The sequence below is a fragment of the Haliotis rubra genome, unplaced genomic scaffold (assembly GCF_003918875.1).
Source record: "Haliotis rubra isolate DU_JTF1 unplaced genomic scaffold, ASM391887v1 Scf324, whole genome shotgun sequence".
Lineage (NCBI taxonomy): Eukaryota > Metazoa > Mollusca > Gastropoda > Lepetellida > Haliotidae > Haliotis > Haliotis rubra.
In genome coordinates, this window is record NW_025766996.1 from 406,573 (window position 1) to 429,419 (window position 22,847).

A 22,847-nucleotide genomic window follows, 5' to 3' on the forward strand; every position below is an offset into this window, starting at 1 on the left:
CATCGATACATCGATAATGTTTTAAGACGATGCAATTGGTCTTCAATAACCCATGCTTGTCGTAAGTGGCAACTAACAAAATTGGATAGTCAAACTCGCTGACTTGGTTGACTCAGCCCATGAATAGAGACCAAAGTTTATATATTGTATTAAAAAAATAAAACTTTCTTCTATCACAAAAGTTAATGTACACTATCATCGATGACACAATTTTCATATTGATAATCATTAATAATCTTTTCTATCGACGATATTTCCAATTATTGATAATTTTAGCCAGCAATAGAGACTAGTCGCATTTTAGAATGTTATAAAATCATGAAAAAATCGCAATGCTATTTATCCCCACTAATACCCTTCCTTGGAGAACTCAGAACCTGCTGAACATTTTTCATCATGCAACTGTCTTATTGATCAGCCAAATGTACTGGTCTGTCCTAAACAGAAAGACTATAACTCACATCTGGAGAAAAACCAACCGATAAGGTGTCTTGGTATGATATTATAGTATTGCCAAATAACTCCCTCAAGGCAGACGCAAAATAAGCCAAGGGAGCTTACTCCTCTTCTTACAATGCATTTGAGTTATGACGTTCCTGGTGCCTGAAGGACACACTCAGAAACAGTATCTTTCAGCAATTCACAAAATGAATATTTTATGAAGCTGGAGATAGATGTCCTTTCAAAAATTGAAATCGAGGAGTGTGTCAGTGAGTATGGTTTTATGTCGCTTTTAGCAACATTCCTGCAATATCACAGCTGGGGACACCAGAAATGGGCTTCACACATTGTACCCATGTGGGGAATCAAACCCGGGTATTCAGCGTGACCAGCAAACACTTTAACCATTTGGCTACCCCATATCCCACACGAAGAAGGAAAACATGGACTTGTTTTAAAAGGATGGTATGAATTACTAAATAATCCTGTGATTTAGAAACTAAAAAGGGTATGATCAATTATCATGAAAGGTGCAAAACAGTTCATGAAATGATGAAATAACATTAACCAATGCTTGAATAAAAATTAACAGTCCACTCTGAATCCAACAGCAGTCCACAGAGATCCCAATAGTACAGAGATCTCAATAGTCCACAGAGATCCCAATAGTACACAGAGATCTCAATAGTCCACAGAGATCCCAATAGTCCAGAGATCCCACAGAGATCCCAATAGTCCACAGAGATCCCAATAGTCCACAGAGATCCCAATAGTCCAGAGATCCCACAGAGATCCCAATAGTCCACAGAGATCCCAATAGTCCACAGAGATCCCAATAGTACAGAGATCTCAATAGTCCACAGAGATCCCAATAGTCCACAGAGATCCCAATAGTCCACAGAGATCCCAATAGTCCACAGAGATCTGAACAGTCCACAGAGATCTCAATAGTCCACAGAGATCTGAACAGTCCAGAATCAAACAGCAAACACAGAGTTCACAACAGTCCACAGAGAAACAACAGTGGGCAACAACAGTAGACACAAATCTGAACAACGGTCCAGAGGTTTAAACAACAGTAGACAGAGTTCAGAACAGTCCAAAGAGATCTGAACAACAGTAGACACAAACTCTAAACAACAGTCCAGAGGTTTTAAAAAGCAGACCCAACAAAGTAGACAGAGATCAGTGGTAGAACAGTCTACAGAGATCTGAACAACAGCAGACACAAATCTGAACAACAGTCCAGAGGTTTAAACAACAGCAGACAGAGATCTGAACAGTCTACAGAGATCTGAACAACAGTAGACACAAATCTGAACAACGGTCCAGAGGTTTAAACAACAGTAGACAGAGATCTGAACAGTCTACAGAGATCTGAACAACAGTAGACACAAATCTGAACAACAGTCCACAGAGATTTAAACAACAGCAGACAGAGATCTGAACAGTCCACAGAGATCTGAACAACAGTAGACACAAATCTGAACAACAGTCCAGAGGTCCAAACAACAGTAGACAGAGATCTGAACAACAGTCCACAACAGATCTGAACAACAGTCAGACAAAGATCTGAACAACAGTCCACACAAATCTGAACAACGGTCCACAGAGGTCTTAAACAACAGCAGACAGAGATCTGAAACAGTCCACAGAGATCTGAACAACAGTCTGACACAAATCTGAACAACGGTCCACAGAGGTCTTAACAACAGTCTACAAAGATCTGAACAGTCCACAGAGATCTGAACAACAGTCCACAAAGATCTGAACAACAGTCCACAGAGGTCTTAAAACAGTAGATCTGAACAGAGTCCACAAAGATCTGAGTCCACAGAGATCTGAACAGTCCACAGAGGTCTTAACAACAGTCCACAAAGATCTGATCAACAGTCCACAGATGTCTTAACAACAGTCCACTGAGGTCTTAACAACAGTCCACAAAGATCTGAACAACAGTCCACAAAGATCTGAACACCACAAAGATCTGAACAACAGTCCACAGAGGTCTTAACAACAGTCCACAAAGATCTGAACAACAGTCCACAAAGATCTGAACAACAGTCCACAAAGATCTGAACAACAGTCCACAGGGTCTTAACAACAGTCCACAGAGATCTTAACAACAGTCCACAAAGATCTGAACAACAGTCCACAGAGGTCTTAACAACAGTCCACAAAGATCTGAACAACAGTCCACAAAGATCTGAACAGTCCACAAAGATCTGAACAGTCCACAAAGATCTGAACAACAGTCCACAGAGGTCTTAACAACAGTCCACAAAGATCTGAACAACAGTCCACAAAGATCTGAACAGTCCACAAAGATCTGAACAGTCCACAAAGACCTGAACAACAGTCCACAGAGGTCTTAACAACAGTCCACAGAGATCTGAACAACAGTCTACAAAGATCTGAACAACAGTCCACAAAGATCTGAACAACAGTCCACAGAGGTCTTAACAACAGTCCACAAAGATCTGAACAACAGTCCACAAAGATCTGAACAGTCCACAAAGATCTGAGCAACAGTCCACAGAGGTCTGAACAACAGTCCACAAAGATCTGAACAGTCCACAAAGATCTGAACAGTCCACAAAGATCTGAACAACAGTCCACAGAGGTCTTAACAACAGTCCACAGAGATCTGAACAACAGTCTACAAAGATCTGAACAACAGTCCACAAAGATCTGAACAACAGTCCACAGAAGTCTTAACAACAGTCCACAAAGATCTGAACAACAGTCCACAAAGATCTGAACAGTCCACAAAGATCTGAACAACAGTCCACAAAGATCTGAACAGTCCACAAAGAGATCTGAACAACAGTCCACAAAGATCTGAACAGTCCACAAAGATCTGAACAACAGTCCACAAAGAACTGAACAGTCCACAAAGATCTGAACAACAGTCCACAAAGATCTGAACAGTCCACAAAGATCTGAACAACAGTCCACAAAGATCTGAACAACAGTCCACTGAGATCTGAACAGTCCCCAAGAACAGATCTGAACAGTCCACAAAGATCTGAACAGTCCAGTCCACAAAGATCTGAACAACAGTCCACAAAGATCTGAACAACAGTCCACAAAGATCTGAACAACAGTTCACAGAGATCTGAACAACAGTCCACTATGAACCCAAGAACAGGGAACAATACACAGGTCTACAGAGATCCCAACAGAGGTCCTCAGAGACCTGAACCACAGTCCACTACGAACCCCACAGAGATCTGAACAACAGTCCACTATGAACCCAACAACAGGGAACAAAACAAAGGTCTACAGAGATCCCAACAGAGGTTCAGAGACACCAACAACTATCCAAAGAATCCCCCCAACAGTGCCACACTGTGAGTGATTGGTACCCAGCCATAGCGTGCTTCAAGCCCAGTGCTCCGCCAGCCCGGTTCTCAGCGGTACTGGAATCAATGTAGTAATTTCTTGTGACTGACAATCCTGATGAGTAATCAATGCCAGTGGTGAATGGTCACCACGCAGACCTCGGAATCGGCAACCATTGTTTTACGGGCTGGCCAGTTCTATGTGCACCGAGAGCTCTGATAATATCGAACTGCCAATCTGATTTGGGTAATCCAAGCACCACAATTAACAACTGTTCACTTTTTTAACACATTAACCTATTAAAGGTCTGCAACTAGCGCTAAATCGACAGACAGCAGAATATGAATTCCCTGTTTTTACCCCAATGTCTTACACATCAACAGCAAGAGAGATTTGTCGATGAAGACTTGGACATTTTCTGTACTCAGGATTGGGAAGGCAGAGGCCATGGGCCATTTTGCACATTAGAATAAAAAGGTTTTACTATTGATACAAGGGAGGTGCCCATTCTAAATTCAGAAAATGGCTAATAATCCTGAAAAATGGCCCACTGTCAAAAGTTCTCTATCCCAGTCCCTGTGTACTGCATGGATGACAGACAAATATTTCTGATTAAGAATCCAAAGTTTTCATTTGACTTGTTTTGTGGCCTATTCAAAGGGCTCGTCAAGAAATCATACACACCTTCAATAAGTAACAATAAAAAATTCTTCTTTGAGTGGCATTTAGAAGTCAGTGTGATGAACAACGGGGAGAGTTCTATGGATATACAACTTCTTTTGTATCCATCACTTGCTTGATAAACATCGCTCATCTTAATAATAAAGAAGCTGTATATCTATAGAACTCTCCCCGTTGTTAATAAAATATTAAACACAGGAAGAAATAGCTAACTTGTTTAAACATTAGTTTTGCTAAATGATAAAAGTCATCTCTTTATGTCTGTTTTAAGGAAAAAGGATGATAATTACTTCATTGAAAATAATTTCAAAAAATGAAAGTTGCCTAGGTGTCTGTGTGACTATATGATTTAGATGAGTGAGTTTGGTTTTATGCCGCTTTTAGCAATATTCCAGCAATATCACAGAAGGAGACACCAGAAATGGGCTTCTAACATTGTACCCATGTGGGGAATCAAACCCAGGCCTTCAGCGTGACAAGCGAACACTTCAACCACTAGTCTACCCCACCGTGCCCTGTGATTTAGGAATATATTGTAACACCATGAATCACAACAGCGACACTTCATATCACGAAATCAGCACATTTTGATTTGATCCTTGTCCTGAATGGTAGGTACTATTAGGTAAACAATTGACATTTGTCTTGAGAACAGGGTCTGTTGGACGTCTTCTGACACAGGAAGTAATTTTCCAGCCTCTTCAATTCAAATCTTCAATATTTGTCAAAAATTCTAGTACAGTAAAATACCTTTATAACGAACTCCAAGGGACCACTGAAATTAGTTTGTTATATCCATAGTTCGCTATTCACTTTTTTATATGATAATATAAGGTTTATTCAGGACTTTTAAAACAGTTTGCTATAGCCGTCAGTTCGCTATATCCGTATTCATTATAAAAGTATTCTCCTGTATCTATCAAAAAACACTTCAAAAACACAAACAAACTAGTCTTTGAGCGGCTTTTAGAGGTTGGAGCAGTAATGAATAGTGTTGGGAATTGGTTGAAATCTTACAATTGATGACTGTTTTTTTACCAACGAGCAATCATCGAAAAAAATGGGTTAACATTATTTTTAAAATCTTCCTGTTGATGTTGTTATTGCAGATAAGCATAACATGGTTCTTCCTTGTTTTGTTGTTTCACTTAGATATTGCGCAAATTGCACATCCAATGTAAAATGATGCAGCTTGCTACTTAAAGTGATGGCTAATACATCATGAACATAAACCTCCCAGATTCTTCAAGAAATATTCAGTCATGACTTTTCAGTAAATGAAGTGAGTTTTCTAAGAATTAAACCCGTTTTCAGGACAACACCTGTGACATGTTCCACCATCAAGTGTTTTCACTTTATTTGATTTACGTTTTTGTTTAAAGTGAAATTCATCGGTACGTTTTCACTGCAAACAGACTATAGTAAGGAAGGACTGACTGACTGACTGTTTTTGGTTTCATGGGATACCATAACAAACTCAGCCGCTTTTAGCAATATTCCAGCAATATCAGTTTCGGGTACTTCATCAAATTTCTGGGGACACCAGAAATGGGCTTCACACATTGTACCCATGTGGGAGTAAGGAAGGAAAACAATCTATGGATGAACATCTTCTTTACTCTCGCTGCAGCAAAGAAGTTGTTCATCCATATATTGCAGAGATGCCAATCCCAAAGTGTTGCAAATAGTACTTTCAAGGATCAAAATTCGTAGTTTGACCATAAAGTTTTGTAGTCAACAAAATACTTAATATCATGATGGACTCTGAGAAAGATAATATGACACTAGTCAAGAGTGAAGCTTTAATTTCACATACCTCCAACAGCAGATTTCCAAATTATCTGCATTATGTTTCATCTTGTCTCTTTTTGGCGAAAATGTATTTAATCGATGAAAATATATGTTTTTGTTAATATATCAGAATTTTAATTAATTTTCTTCAAATATCATGGAATATCTAGTGCAATCATATTGGCGTAGTTTGAGGCTAAAATTTGTAGTGACTACGAAAAAATCGTAGAGGTTGGCATCTCTGATATCAGCATCCTTCCTTAATTTTGAGCCAGTCTGAAAGTTTTTACATGCCACGACAGTCAGACAGTTCAGCTCTAGCATTACAGCAAGATAACATGTAATGTTGAGGATGGACGAACCAATAATAAATAAGAATCAGGCTCCATGTTGCCAGGGTAACGTGTAGGGGCTGCAACGATTCGGTTCGATTCATCGAAAATCGCATCTGACACCTTTGTATCGATTTTCGATAACCATTATCACTATTTCGATTTGATATTTGAATACCTATTTCTACACAGCCACAACGTAATGTTGACTCCAACTCGAGCTGTTTTGAGAGCTGAAATAAGGCGAAACTCGACTGGTTGACGCCAAGCTAATTATCCAATGAGAATTGTTGTTGGTAGACATCGCCAAGTTGACAACGGATTTCACGCTTAAAAAGCTGACCCTGACAGATAAATGAAATCTAATGTTTTTACTTGTATGAAGAATTGAATCGAAAAGGATCAAATCGAGGGTCCAATATCGAAAATCAAATCAAATCAAATCGAGGTCTGGGTTAATCGATGCAGCCCTAGTAACGTATCACCACCCAATCTTATTAGTGGACCCCAAAGACAAGTCTTGGGTACTGTGGACCTATTCTTCAAATCAAACACCCAGTGCAAATAAGTTAAACAATGGACATATCTTCCTTAACATTTACGATTGTGTTTGGACGATAGCTGAAATAAGGCAAAAACGCGACTGGTTGACGCCAAGCTAATTATCCAATGAGAATTGTTGTTGGTAGACATCGCCAAGTTGACAACGGATTTCACGCTTAAAAAGCTGACCCTGACAGACAAATGAAATCTAATGTTTTTACTTGTACGAAGAATTGAATCGAAAAGGATCGAATCGAGGGTCCAATATCGAAAATCAAATCAAATCAAGGTCTGGGTGAATCGATGCAGCCCTAGTAACGTGTCACCACCCAATCTTATTAGTGGACGCCAAAGACAAGTCTTGGGTACTGTGGACCTATTCTTCAAATCAAACACCCAGTGCAAATAAGTTAAACAATGGACATATCTTCCTTAACATTTACGATTGTGTATGGACGTCAAGGTATGCCTCATAATACTGACTGACTGAGTTTGGTTTTACGCCGCTTTTAGCAATATTCCAGCAACATCACGGCGGGGGACACCAGAAATGGGCTTCAAACATTGTACCCATGTGGGGATTCGAACCCGGGTCTTCGGCGTGACGAGCCAACGCTTTAACCATTAGGCTACCCCACTGCCCCGCCTCATAATAAAGATGGTACAGATGTTGAGAGTACCGTATCACTCTGCATAAAACTATATCATGATGTATTGAGACTGATGCCGGAACCCCAACATCTGTACTACTTTACAGGTTAACTCTTTCAACACCAGTCAACCAGAAGCTTTTACTGCCATGACAACGAGCTCCCAGAGACTCTAAGGTCATACATGAAGCCTATGTTTATGAAGGAAATTATAAGCTTGTAAAACGTTATTGCTACTACATCTCATACACCATTTAAGAGATCTAATCCTACTGTTGATAAATATTAAATTTATTTTTATCATATCATTCAAATAATACAACTACAACTTAAATTTATTTTTAATGAAACTGCAAGCTTACATTTATAATGTCCAGATAAACCACGAAAGAAGCAAAAACTATGGCGATTATTTTCCATTTGTGACATGTCATAACATCCCCGTGACTTTTTCTTTTATGTATTTATTTTTACGCAATCAGAAAATTATCATAAAAAGATTTCTTAAAAAATATGTATGGTCGCCTATTTCACGATATCAGTGGTTTTCCGCTCGGTAACATGACACAACAATGGAAAATACCTCCGTTTTCGAAGCTTCGTATGAATAACATGGGAGGCGAATCGTTTGATGGGGGGTATCGTTTGAAAGCTCTGAACATCAACAACATCACTGTACCCTTGTTGAGAGTATTTTCACAGTTGTAAGAAGCGATTTTATTGGATAAAGATTGGTTTCTAATGATGCATTTTCGCCAGTCTGCTATAAGGGTCATGATTGGTCAAAATCAGACATGTGACCTAAGGCAGCCAATCATATTATGGCAATGGATACTGTCCTCGTACACGTAGAAAACCTTTAGATTTAGACGAATGTTTTGGGTAAAATAATGCTATTCTGAACATATTAAGCAAGAAATCGCTACCTATACGTAAATTATGGAACTTATTGGACGTATCGTGCTAAAATTGACAAAATTGTTTCATGCATATATTTTCGCATTAAACATCGCGTCCAAGCGTGAAGATTGAGACGGCGAAAGCCGAGATGTCACTTGTCAGTGACTTGACTTATATAACATGATCGCACAAAAAGATGGAAATAGTAATTTTATATGTACGTTTGACAACTTTTATGAATGTTATTGTTGATTTTATTCATTAGTTTATTCACTTTATTTAATGATTTCCTCGAAACATCGTTACTTTGCTCTTTGACAATGTTATTGTGGACCCGCTGCCAAAGCATGTGTCCCGAGAATAGTTGTTTTCAATAACATTGCGAAAAATAGTTTTTAATTTTATTTCTGACGATAATATATGATCCATTGAAATTTAATAAGTGTTTTCAGACATTGTGAAATGTGATAGATTTAAAATATGAATCATAAGTCAGGTAGGTTCCTAAAATAATGTCTCATTTTGACGTGACTACTGCCTGGCCATTAATCGGCCTCCGGTGTCTGGGGACTCATAACCTTATGGCCGATTATTCGGCCTGCGATGTTGAATGGGTTAAAGAAACAGGTATGCAGGCTTAAATTAAATACGACAGAAGCAAACTATCAGGACCCCTTTTTCGACATGTGTGAAGGTCAAACTGTCAGGTAGGTCAAGGTCAAAGTATCAGGTAAGTCAAGGTCAAATTTAGGAATGTCAAGGTCAAATGGAAAGTTAAGTGATTGTCTGACTAACAAAGACTTATTTCAAATAAGGTTTAGATTTTTAAACATCCCTGCAATACGAGTTTAGAAACATCCCTTACCAAATCGGCCTGACGATGATGATTTACTTGGAGTGGGAACCCAGGAACCAAAGTTTTCGACTGACTGTGCTTCTATGGGTAATGGGGTGCCTTCTGGGACTGTAGTCGGTATTGTCTCGATATCTGGGGGCAAAAAAGGAACATTGGAATTGGTAAGCAGAAGTATTGACCAATGGGAACATTCATAGACAGATGATTCTTGAAGTGGGCGATATGTAGTCTTTAAGGCAGTTTATTGCAACACTGTACAGAGAGTACTGTTAATTTAGATATTTGGCACATCAACACCCAAAGCTTCAGATTGTCATTAAATATCACCTGGGAACTGAATGAATATTGGTCTTAATACTGTTGGTACCATCTCAACATGGGGCAAAAAAGGCACACTGGATTTGGTAAACTCAATTATAAATGCTTTCCAATGAACAACAAAAATTCCTAAAAAGCAGTTTTGTGTCAAACAGTATCCACGTATTAAAAATATCAGTTCTGCATTGATGTATGCAAGCAAAAGAAAGGTACACTAGAACTGATAAATGCAAGTGTTAACCAATATGCTTTACAAAATGAGCAACAGAAGGTCTTTGAAAGCAGTTTTGTGTCAAACAGTGTCCTGGTATTGAAAATGTCGGAACTGTTGTGATATGCAAACAAAGAAAGGCACATTTGAACTGATAAATGCATGTGTTAGCCAACTTGCTTTTCAATCTGAGCAACAAAAAGTCTTTAAAAACAGTTTTGTGTCAAACGGTATAAAAAATATCAGTTCTGTTCTGATCTGCAAGCAAAAGAAATTCACACTAAAATTGGTAAATGCAAGTATCAACCAACTAGCTTTTTAATGAGTAACAGAAAGTCTTTAAAAGCACTTTTGTTTCAAACAGTATCCAGGTATTATAAAATATCACTTCTGTTCGGTATCTGCAAGCAAAAGAAACAAACAATGGAATTGTTATTCACCAGTATTACAACGGTAAATAAATATTAACATTCATAGAAAGCTAATTTTCAATCTTGGCAATATAAAGTTCATAAAAGTAGTTTAGTGATACAGTATTTGTGTATTGCCAATGGAAATATTGGTCACAAGGACGTTAAAACATTGTCATTAAATATGTGCCTTGAACAGAATCACACACATAATCAAACGTGCTTTGAAGGCGAAAACAAATTACGCTGTCTGTTGTTGCTCTACCATTACACACAAGTTGCACTCAAAATGAATTCATTCTTCCGATCATGAGTATCGTTCATATCGCATGTCACGGTTTTACGCAACATAGAAATGTGTCCAGTACAAATGTACAGAATAGATGAAAAATATATACTAATGCTCGGGAGAAAATCAGCTGAGATTCCACTTCTTGAACAAAAATATTGTCATGTATTTCAGTGTAAGTAGGGATAAAATGGATTGCATTGAATTGGCATAATGGGATCTCACTGACAAAATCTGCAAATAAATAACATGAATAATGATTTGATATAGAAATCTTTCAATGTTTCATCACAAGGCATTGTAACAACACAAAATGGTATCCTTGAAGACATTCTCATTTGCCCACCTGGTGCTACTAAAACAAGCATTGTCACTAAGGTGACATAATCCCCCGCCGCAAATGATCAAATCAAACTTAAAAAGTAATGAAAGTGAAGGTCGTAATTTAAGATGGAGTTAAATGTCCACAAATACATGACCAGTCTACCTCTCTTGATATCTTGCTCTGTAGTTATTCAAACGCACAAATATTTTCAAGACTCACTTTGACCTTGACATGAATGTCTTAGTGTATGAAATATGCAAAAATAGTAATAAAGAAATGGCTTATTGAAAAACATTCAAGGGAAGTCTTGAAAGTCGATGAAGAAAATCCAGTGAACTGTTCTTGAGATATCTCGCTGACAATCTTAACACGCAGTTGACATGCTGAAATCGTCAAAGTGTTGCCGTGACCTTGAAAATTATGTGAAGGTCACCAAAATCGACTGGAACTTGGACCTCCCTAGATGAAGCTTGGTGTCAAATATGAAGAAAGTCCAGTGAATGGTTCTTGAGATATCTCGCTGACAATCTTTACATGCAGGTTAACATGCTGAAGTCTTCAAAGTATCGCCGTGACCTTGAAAGTTATGTGAATGTCACCAAAATCGACTGGGCCCTACGCCTTCCCTAGATAAAGCTTGGTGTTGAATATGAAGAAAATCCAGTGAACGGTTCTTGAGATATCTCGCTGACAAGGGTAAAACGTTAAAGTCCCTTTGTGACCTTGAAATGAAGGTCAAGGTCACCAAACCTGACTGGGACCTTTCTTTTACTGTGATGAACCTAGGTACCAAATATGAAAAGAATCCAGTCAACGGTTCTTAAGATATTCCAACGCTAAACGCGCAGCGGGGGATAAAAAAAAAGTTTTAAAAAAGAAGATAAAATCAACCCACCTACCCTATTTTTAAAAAGCATGTTCTAGGAAACGGACATATACTTTTTGGGGGCCTCATAATGCCACTGTTTGTCCAAAGAAAATATGGCATTATATCCAGGGTGGCATTATAACCACAGGGGTGAAAATAACACATTGCCCGACGTCCGAGTCCAGTGCTTTTTTGTCGGGCAAGCAAATTTGTATATCACGCTATACCGGTGTCCAGTTGACTTTCCAATGTTAATAATGTTGTTTATTTAAAAAATCAACAAGAAAACGGTCGGTATAGTGGAAAAATGATCAGGGCAAGTGATTTTACACGTGCCACTGTACCGGAGTTCACTAGCAATTTAAAAGTTATTTCCACCCCTGAACTAGGTAGGACAGTTAGAGGACCCGTGTAATCAACAAGGTAATTGAGCTGATGTCTCCTGCAATGATCCTTGAATGACTGGATAATACCAGCGCGTAGGGGCTGCAGGTGACTTGTTATAGACTGGCAGGAAGTACCAGCGTTATCCTAGGGATTACATGACTACATGACTGGTGACTTGTAATAGGTGGCAGGAAGTGTATTGTCACATGTGTTATCCTATCTGGGATTACATGACCACATGAAGCATTAATGAGTTTGGTCAATAAATTTGAGTCATGTCAGTTAACCAATTAAGGTATGTATACTACATGCAGCCAGTGTAATTGGCATTATAACCAGGGGAAAATTTCTTTTGTTCCAAAAAACATTGGCAAATGGCACTATATCCAGTTTGGCATTATAACCAGGGTATTATATAGGCAGGAAATCCGTTCTGGCAAAAACATGGCATTATATCCAGGGTGGCATTATAACCAGGGGCATTATAACCATGGTGCACTGTATATCATATACAATTATTAAAAGCAAAAAACCCTGTATCCAATTATGACCCATGAAAATCTGTGTTAGAACTGGTCTTCAGCAACCCATGCTTGTCGTAAGAGGTAGTGTTGGGAATTGGTTAAAATCTCATAATTGATGATTGGTTCATTACCACCGATCAATCATCGAAAATAATTGGTTAGCATCATTTATGAAATTTGTCAATACACAAAAAATACGGAAAAAAACGTAGTTCTTTGGGGTTTTTTTGGCAAAATTTCACATCTTTAAAGGATGACTAATATGTTAGGAACATAAATTTCTTAGAGTCTTTAAGATAAATTCAATCAGGACTTGGAACGATCTTGTAGTGCTTATGAAATGTAACAGACAAAACCAACCCAGTGAAAAATACTTTTAATGAAAACAAGTGTTCCAGAATTGTTTGCGTTCGATTATGAGAAATTATGATCGATTGCTTGGTCGTTTAGTCACTACGACCAATCTTCGATTATTTCAATTAATCGGACCACCACTAGTAAGAGGCAACTAACGGATTAGAGTGATCAGGCTAACTAGGTTTACACAAGTCCACTGCATGGATTGATGCTTGTGATGTTTATCACTGGTTGATTTACACGCCATCGTATCCTAATTGCGTTGATCGATACTCATGATGTTGATCACTGGATTGTCTGGTCCAGACTTGATTGTTTACAGACCAGCGGCATCTGACTGGAATATTGCCGAGTGCGGCGTTAAACAAAAAACGTTTCCGATTATAAATTTTCCAGAGCAAAACAGAACAGTACTATGATAGTACCGGCGTCCTAATCACTCATCCCAGGGCACAGTGACTTTTATTTACCTGTCGACAAGGCCATATACTATGTATAGCAATATCACCCTGGGATCATTCAGGATTCCTGACTAGGCACCCTTTGTGCAAAAATTAGGGAAAACATGTTGTGATATTTGTTTTTGACAGTCCCATTTTTTTGTATTGCAGAGAAATTTTAACAATTGTTTTAATACAATAACAACAATTATACTCAGGGCACTAACTCCACACTACACAGGGCACTAACTCCACACTACACAGGGCACTAACTCCACACTACACAGGGCACTAACTCCACACAACACAGGGCACTAACTCCACACTACACAGGGCACTAACTCCACACTACACAGGGCACTAACTCCACACTACACAGGGCACTAACTCCACACTACACAGGGCACTAACTCCACACTACACAGGGCACTAACTCCACACTACACAGGGCACTAACTCCACACTACACAGGGCACTAACTCCACACTACACAGGGCATGTTCTGAGCGCATACACAAAATAGATGAACACTTGTCAGTGATTATTAAACAGATGGGTCTTCAGGCCAGGTATAAATGAGTGAGTGAGTGAGTTTAGTTTTATGCCGCTTTTAGCAATATTCCAGCAATATTATGGTGGGGGACACCAGAAATGGGCTTCATACATTGTACCCAGAGCTCCAGATAAGAATGAGCTGAGTGGGTATTTCACAAGGAAGGGGAATATCTGAAGTGATGGGGAAGAGTGAGGGAGTTTAGTTTTACGCCAATCACACTCTGCTATATACTAGCTATATGGTTGCGGTCTGGAAATAATCAAGTCTGGACCAGATAATCCAGTGATCAACAGCATGAGCATCGATCTGCACAACTGGGAACCGATGACATGTGTCAACCAAGCCAGCAAGCCTGACCACCATCCCGTTGGGAGTTACCTCTTCAAGCCTGACGACATGCATGGCATGGGTTACTGAGGATCAATATTCTAACCCAGACCGTCACGGGTAGATGGGGAAGAAAGCCCCATACTACAATATTGTAAAACAAAGGTGGTCTGGCTTGCTGACTTGGTTGTCACAACGATCGATGCTCGTGATGTTGATCACTGGATTGTCAGGACCAGACTCGTATATTAACAAACCTCTGTCATATAACTTGAATATTTCTGAGTGTATCAATTAATCGAAATATTAACACTGGTTATATGCAGGGTTTGGTCTTCAACAATGTTCTAAATATTTCTTTCACATTTTGTATTGATGTAAAATGGAATGTACAGGTGTCAATGAATAGAAATTTTGGTTTAGTTGTTTCGACTCAAAAGTATCATGACATATTGATAAATCATTTAATCATCTTGTATCACATGTATGAGGTATACACATAACTTACCTACAGAAGCAATTAATGAATTCAATTCTACACATGACAGGGGCAGTGGGTTAGCCTAGTGGATAAAGTGTTTGCTCATCACGCTGAACCCCAGGTTTGATTCCCTACATGTGTACAATGTGTGAAGCCCATAACTGGTGTCTTCCGCTGTGATATTGCTGGAATATTGCTAAAAGCGGCATAAAGCTAAACTTACTCACTCACTCCACAAGAACAAGGCTGAACCATTGTGTTTAAAATTGAAATTTATGCCTTATTACAGTCCATCATGATAATGGCAACCTTAAATGCGAACTTTTGTGAATTTTAAAATTAGGATCAATATTCATAAAATTTTATATTCCAAATTTACTGACACTAACAACATCTGAATGTGACGTCAAGGACGATAAATTCATGAGAACGTACTCATGACTTTGTCTCCAGAAAAATACATTGAAAGCCGTGTATTCTTTCACATTAATTCTTCATTAATACTTCCTCGCTATAAGGCAAAACACCTTCATTATAAGGTAAGGATGTCTTGTCTGTCTAATTGATCCCATTGAAACTAATTAATTTTTTCACCACAGGATTAATTAACCATGATAATAAATCAATACTTTGAATTACAACTGTGTTCTGCAATACCATGAAACAACTTGATGTCACCAGCGATGCTCATTTGTAAGCATGGGATGTAACCAACTCATTCGTATTTCATAATGATTAAAAAGTCAGGAAGTCATTTTTCTCACCTGACGACTATCAGAAACACCTGATTCAATGAATTTAACGTTGTGCAAATTAAGAAATTATATCGAGTGAGTATGGTGTTACGCTGCTTTTAGCAATATTCCAGCAATATCATGACAGGGGACACCAGAAATGGGCTTCACACATTGTATCCATGTAGGATGTCAAACCCAAGTCTTCGGCATTATAAGCAAATGCTTTTACCACTGGGCTACCCAACTGCCTTTTAATGTTATAAGGTGTGGTGGGGAATCGAAACTGGTCTTTGGCGTGACAAAAGAACGCTTCAACCACTAGGTTACCCCACTGCCCCTAAGAAATAATAAAAAGGTTTCTCTGTAGACAAAGTCATCAGACCAAATATTCCTCCAGGCTCATGTAAATCGCAAATGGAGTTTATCTATTTACACGCTACATTTGATTCACTGTCATTGGATACCTTCAGTAAAGTGAGAGAACAAATATACAACGCTTTTCAGTGTTTTTTAAAATCCAAATTCATAAAAACACACCAGTTCACCGATAGACAAATCTGTACAACAATTTTCAAAAATATATTTAAATGTTTTTGGGGGTTCAGCTATGTCCATCTGGTGATCATTGTTTTGTGATCAACATCATGAGACATCGATCTTGTTTTAAAGCCTCACTCAGCAATATTCCAGTTATTTGGTAGTGACATGTGAACAGTGATCAACTTCAACATCGAGTGTTGGGAATTGGGATTCAAAATCTAATAACCAACTAGTCAATCATTGATGATTTGTCCATTACAACCGATCAATCATCGAAAATAATTGGTTAGTGTCATTTATCAAATGTTCCTGTTATTTTTGCATATTTAAATGATGATTAGTATGTTAGGAACACATGTTTCCTGGATTCTTTAAGATAAATTCAATCATGACTTGGAACGAGCTTGTGGTGCTTATGAAATGTAAATTTAATGACACAGACAAAACCAGCTTTGTGAAAAATATTGTTAATGCAAACATGTGTTCCAAGATTGGTCGTGTTCGATTACGAGAAAACATGTTCGATTGCTTGGTCGTTTAGTCACTGCAACCAATCTTCGATTATTTCAATTAATCGGACCACCACTACTGTCAACCAAGTCAGCAAGCCTGACCACTCGATCCTGTTAGTCGCCTCTTACGACAAGCATGGGTTACTGAAGACCAATTCTAACCCAGTTTACCAATTCTCACCCGGATGTTTTAACTGCCTCCATATCGCAGAGTTAAACAACAAACAAACAAAAACAAAACAGCAAGTTCACTGAGGATCAGGTTAAGTGAGTGAGTGAGCAATATTCCTGCTATAGTGGTCTGGCAGCGTCTATTCCTGTGTCGAGTCTGGACCAGACAATCCAGTGATCAACAGCATGAGCATTGATCTGCGCAATTGGAAACCGATGTCAACCAAGTCAGCAAACCTGACCACCTGATCCCGCTAGTCGCCTCTTAGTCTTACGACAAGCATGGGTTACTGAAGATCAATATTGTAACCCGGACCTTCACGGGTTTGCACGAAAAAGTAACTGCATGACTGAGAGAAAATTGTGATCCTCAACATCTTTTGAGTAGTATATAACTGTGATGCCATCAATTCTTAGGAATATGCAATACTTAGATCATAACTCTATGAGATTGTTATATGCTATAAACAGAGCAGGAACTGATGGAGTTATCTCCCTTAAAGTCACATGTGAAGCATGGGATGCTGGGTGTCCCATGATCTTCTAAGTACCCAATCAGTACTTGTCCAGGGTTTTACAGAGACTTTGAAAAAAGAGAGTCATGGTGACCCACAGTATGTATTTTGGGGAGTCATTTTCAATATTTGGGAGTCATTAAAATTTTAGCGTAATATTTATGTGTGTATATCTAAAGGCAAAGATTTTATTGTTTTGTGTTGCATTGTCATTTATATGTTAGTTAATAAATAGTATATTTTTCACAGTTCAGTCATAACAAACTCCAGTATACTGAACAAATAATCAGGCTTGTGATTTATTCACTGTAACATACAGTTATTAACATGAATTGAAAGAAATATCTAAATTAACGAAGACTATCATTGTTTGCTTATCAGATCGATTTTATTGACTCTGAACTGAATTGTGAGGGTTACTCATAAACCTTGCGTCAAGCTTGACTCGTATGATAATATTTTGAGAGTCTTTTTACAAAATCGTTGCGTCAAATACGCAGGAATCACGTGTCATGTAGAACCCTGCTTGTCTCCTTGGGGGATTCCTTGACAAGAGGACATCAATACCCTCTTCTTGTCTCCAATGATAATGACTGGAGGCAAGTTATTTCACCTGCAGCACTGTCAACAGTAGTCAGGAATGATGTTAAGATACAACATATAGTATCATAACCTGATACAAGACTTGGGATACAATATATCCATGTAGCCCGTTACATGATTACATTGGTGTAAAAACATTTTAACAGGGAGTAAGTGAGTTCAGTTTTACGCCGCTTTTAGCAATATTCCAGCAACATCAGAGCGGGGATGCCACAAATGGGCTTCACACATTGTATCAATGTGGGCATCAAACCAGTGATCGCTTCAACCACTAGGCTACCCCATCGCCCGAACACATTAAGTGTTCACTATGCCCAGCTATTTATTCCAATACCCATTTACAATGTTAACAGAACTATATTTAACAATAGATAAGAGAATTGACATCTTGTGTCACTTTCTAATGTAATTTTCACAGAACCACGGCAACTACAAAACTTGTAAACTTACTTTGACATGCACACCAACCTATAAAAAATACATTACAGATGGATTTGAAATATCATTTAAAAAATCAGAATCAATATAATCCACAATTGCCAATATCTCAAACAATTTAACTATTTCACATATGACACAGAAAACAGCTGTTGATGAAAAACAGTCATTAATCAACACCAACAGTCTACTTCCAATGTCACTAATATAATAGAAAATAGATATGTCAGTTTCTGATGTGAAATATGAATCAAACAGTCATATGTAACGTATGTTATATTTGGGATTACACTTTCTTAGTAAAGTACTTATTCTAGTACTTTTGGGGTTGAGTCCCATCCGGGATTCGAACCCACACCCTCAGCCACCTAATCGCCAGCACACAAAGTCAGATGCCTAGACCGCTCAGCCGGTGGCTTCCACAAAAATGGAAGTGATATGCCTGGATTAAAAATCTCACTCATTTAACCTGCCTAAACAAGGGAAACTTATTTCAATCTCTGCAAAAAATATCTGCTTTCAAAAAACATTTATAGAAATGACAAATTTCAAAACGCATAGCACAATTCCTCATTTGTTGAAACAGACCATAGAGCTTATCTGGTCACGTGACAGCTGCCTCATTGCTTGCGGTATCTCCACTATCTGTCGACCACATGTTTAATCTCCACACACGGAGATAGACACATCATCTAGTGGAAACCTGTATTCGGAATAAATATCTGACCAAATGTATAGCGAACTGTACGTGTCATTAGAAACCTCAACAACCGATATGAACACTGTCCTCCCCCCTGAATGAATTTGGCATCGCCCAGTGAGGTTGAAATCAAAGTTCAAACCCCTACTTCTATCTATGTAAATAAAGCGAGGTGAGAGATTATGTAGCTGAATAGGGGTGCTGTGGAGAGCTGGAAAGTTACGGACACAACTGAAGCTTATGTTGAAGTCTGATTTAATACACAAGCGTCAGAATAAATGTCACATTTGAGTCGTTCATTTTGCCGTTTGTTGCGAATTGGGGGTGTGTCAGAAATACTACAACCACTGCCAAGCTCCAGATGCAAGTTCCTCGTTTTGAGGCAAATAAATCCCCTTGATTCTCAATATGGACAGGCGTGTATGAAATCTGCAAATAGTGGTCATTCTTTGAGATATATGCAATATTGTCACTGTAAGAGCATTGCCCAGTTGTCGTCAAAATGCAATGCAAACTGGCCGGTGGCTCGAAATATCGCATGCATTTTAGCGCCATTTTCCCCAACACGTAGGCAGACTAAACGACAACTTGTTGACTTTCTGAAGTTGCAAATATCTAGGCGATCGCTTAAAGAACTTACCTTTCATATTAGTTGACATTCTTTTAACTCAGCATTCGTAAATTTTTCTTGAATCTCCCCGTACTAAAGGAATATTTAGACTCAAAACACCAACATCAGGTTGAAGATAAAAATAACTCGCACTACTTGTTAGCTGGGAGACCGCTTCACTCCAACAGCGAAAAGTACATACGCTTATGTTTTGATTCTGGAATGTCAACGCTTAAAAACATGAAAAGATATCGAGTACAATCTATACGTTGTACACCTAATACGTGTGTCATGTGCAGTAGCTGATTCACGTGTTGTCGTGAAGAAAATACCACGCACTATATTAGGTCAAATATGCGTAGGAACACAGGGTTGCCCGACCTACTTTTAAGGTCTTACTCGCTAGAGGGCGCGAGGAGCGAGGTTTCCCCTGGCATGGAGAGGCATTTAATTTTTTACGAAGTTGAGAAAAAATGTGTAAACCCGATCTCTCAACGGCTGCAGTTGCATTTTTCTTCTTCAGCTACGACATTGATATTTGAGACATCCGCATGTGCTATGTATTTAGACATATCTTTTGCATGTCGCTTTGAGGCCTAACGGTAAACCTCACAGAACTGGGGAGTTCGCTTTGAACAGGCCATGTAACAGGCATATGTAACACAACAAACTTAAAATTTTCTTAGGTCTCTCTCTCTCTCTCTCTCTCTCTCTCTCTCTCTCTCTCTCTCTCTCTCTCTCTCTCTCTCTCTCTCTCTCTCTCTCTCTCAGAAAAAAATATATATATATATATATATTTATGGCATAATTAAAAATACTATCCCAACAATTTTCATCGGGTGGTTCAATTTGGTACTATAAATGGGAATATTTTCTCTTTGTACAGAACGTTAAATCAGCAGTCAGTGCTCAAGATGTAGTCATGTCCGCGTAGTACCGGTATTAATGATAGCCAGCAAGTGGCTAGATAGATTCACAAGATAACGTATTCACACATTCTCCAAAGTCACCATGTTGCCCAGTTGCACAGTTTGACTAGCTGTAACACTGGGCTGCGCCTTCTCAAGTACTAGAAATGAACACAACAAAGATCCTAACTAATTACCTTATGAATTTGTATCATCAACTTACATATTTGTATCATCGCCTTATATATTTGTATCTTCGCCTGATATATTTTTGCCTTATGTAGTTGTATCAGGAACTTATATATTTGTACCATCACCTAATATATTTGTATCATCAATTTATATATTTGTATCATCACCTTATATGTTTGTATCATCACCTTATATATTTGTATCATCAATTTATATATTTGTATCATCACCTTATATGTTTGTATCATCACCTTATATATTTTGTATCATCCCCTTATATATTTGTATCATCACCTTATATGTTTGTATCATCGCCTAATATATTTCTATCATCACCTTATATATTTTATCATCGCCTTATATATTTGTATCATCACCTTATATGTTTGTATCATCACCTTATATATTTGTATCATCACCTTATATGTTTGTATCATCACCTTATATATTTGTATCATCACCTTATATGTTTGTATCATCACCTTATATGTTTGTATCATCACCTTATATGTTTGTATCATCACCTTATATGTTTGTATCATCACCTTATATGTTTGTATCATCACCTTATATTTGTATATTTAGATATTTGTATCATCACCTTAGATATTTGTATCATCACCTTATATATTTCTGTAATCACCTTATATATTTGTATCATCACTTTATATATTTGTATCATCACCTTATACATTTGTATCACCCTGCCATACTGGCGATAAGTGGAATAGTCTTTATCCTTGTTACCCGTTATCTAAAGTCCATTCCAATCTGTTTATAAATTAAAACATAATTCAGATCGGCGTGATTTATTGTAAATTAACAGTTTCTCATTGAATAGGACATAGTATGGTAGAATTTGTGTATATCCTGTGATATCATTACGAGTTATATTTTATTCTGCTGCAAAGCTAGTAATATTTTTTAATGTATTGTGTGGTGAAACGTACAGCCTAACTGAATGCTACAATACAACTGTAACTTGTAACCTCACATAATGTAGCTTTTTCCTCCAAATATCGCATTATTAAATATTGATCAACGCTATGTAGGTTATGCCTGACTTCACGCATTGTGTTACTGATGCTATTTATAACCCTGAAAAATGAATATTATATAAAACGATATTGGTAGGAATGATATATGCTTTACATCCCTCACCTGGCTTTTCCTGGAATTCCCCGCCCACTTGGAAATATTGGCGATTTCATTCATCTGTTAACTTGGTTACGTAATTGTACAACAGTAAATAACAGACTGCGCGTCTGGAGGAGCCTGGGCCAGTCAACTAGCCCCGCATCACACGTGGCTCGTAAGCAAATCATTTCATGTGACCGAGATTCCCAGGAAACACCCAAAGTGACCCAAAAATAGTTAGAAAGAGAATTCCCCGTCGATGACCCCAAAATGAGCTAGTTTGTTCCACTGACCCAAAGACACGGCTCAAGCTGACCTCGTGTCAATGACAGCCTTTGATGTTTGCCGGTTGTGCGGAGGAGGGGGGCGTGGTTACGTCACTGTCCATAGAGCGTTATGGTGTATATCTGGACGGCAGTAAATGTGTGTATATGTTTAAGCCTGTGGGCTTGATTCGTAGTTTGACGTTGACTTACACAGCATCGATTGGTTTTCGCAGTCGGGTTTTGTATGAGCATCTATACCGTGCCAAGATGTGTTTTCATTGCTTTTCGTGTTCTACTTTGAACATTGGACCCTCTTTAAACTGGAAACTCGCCAATCGGGCGGTGGAAATGACTCTTGGAAACGTCACTTATTCACGATGGATCAACCCTCAATATACCATGTCTGGTTAATCAGAACACCTGTTAATCCGGACATTTTTGTTCGAAGCGGTTCTGTTCGGATTGACGAGGTTTGACAATAGATAT

The 22,847-nt window shown here is 38.3% G+C and overlaps 1 protein-coding gene across 4 annotated transcripts in view; it reads right to left on the minus strand.

Annotated features, from left to right (window-relative positions):
- The window catches only part of LOC124283873 (probable nuclear hormone receptor HR3), a 66,940-nt gene extending 46,914 nt beyond the window's left edge, over positions 1 to 20,026 (minus strand). For 3 of the 4 annotated variants that reach the window (XR_006900424.1, XM_046719895.1, XM_046719894.1), the window contains exons 1-2: positions 19,889 to 20,026; positions 9,549 to 9,671 (exon numbers count right to left, since the gene is read on the minus strand). Coding sequence is in view for 3 of the 4 variants with exons in the window: in XM_046719895.1 (XP_046575851.1) it covers positions 9,549 to 9,671; positions 19,889 to 19,907 (142 nt within the window). In the remaining variant the exon portion in view is untranslated. The remainder of the gene's footprint in view (positions 1 to 9,548; positions 9,672 to 19,888) is intronic. The other variant, XM_046719897.1, reaches the window with a different exon arrangement.
- Positions 20,027 to 22,847: the final 2,821 nt, after the last annotated feature.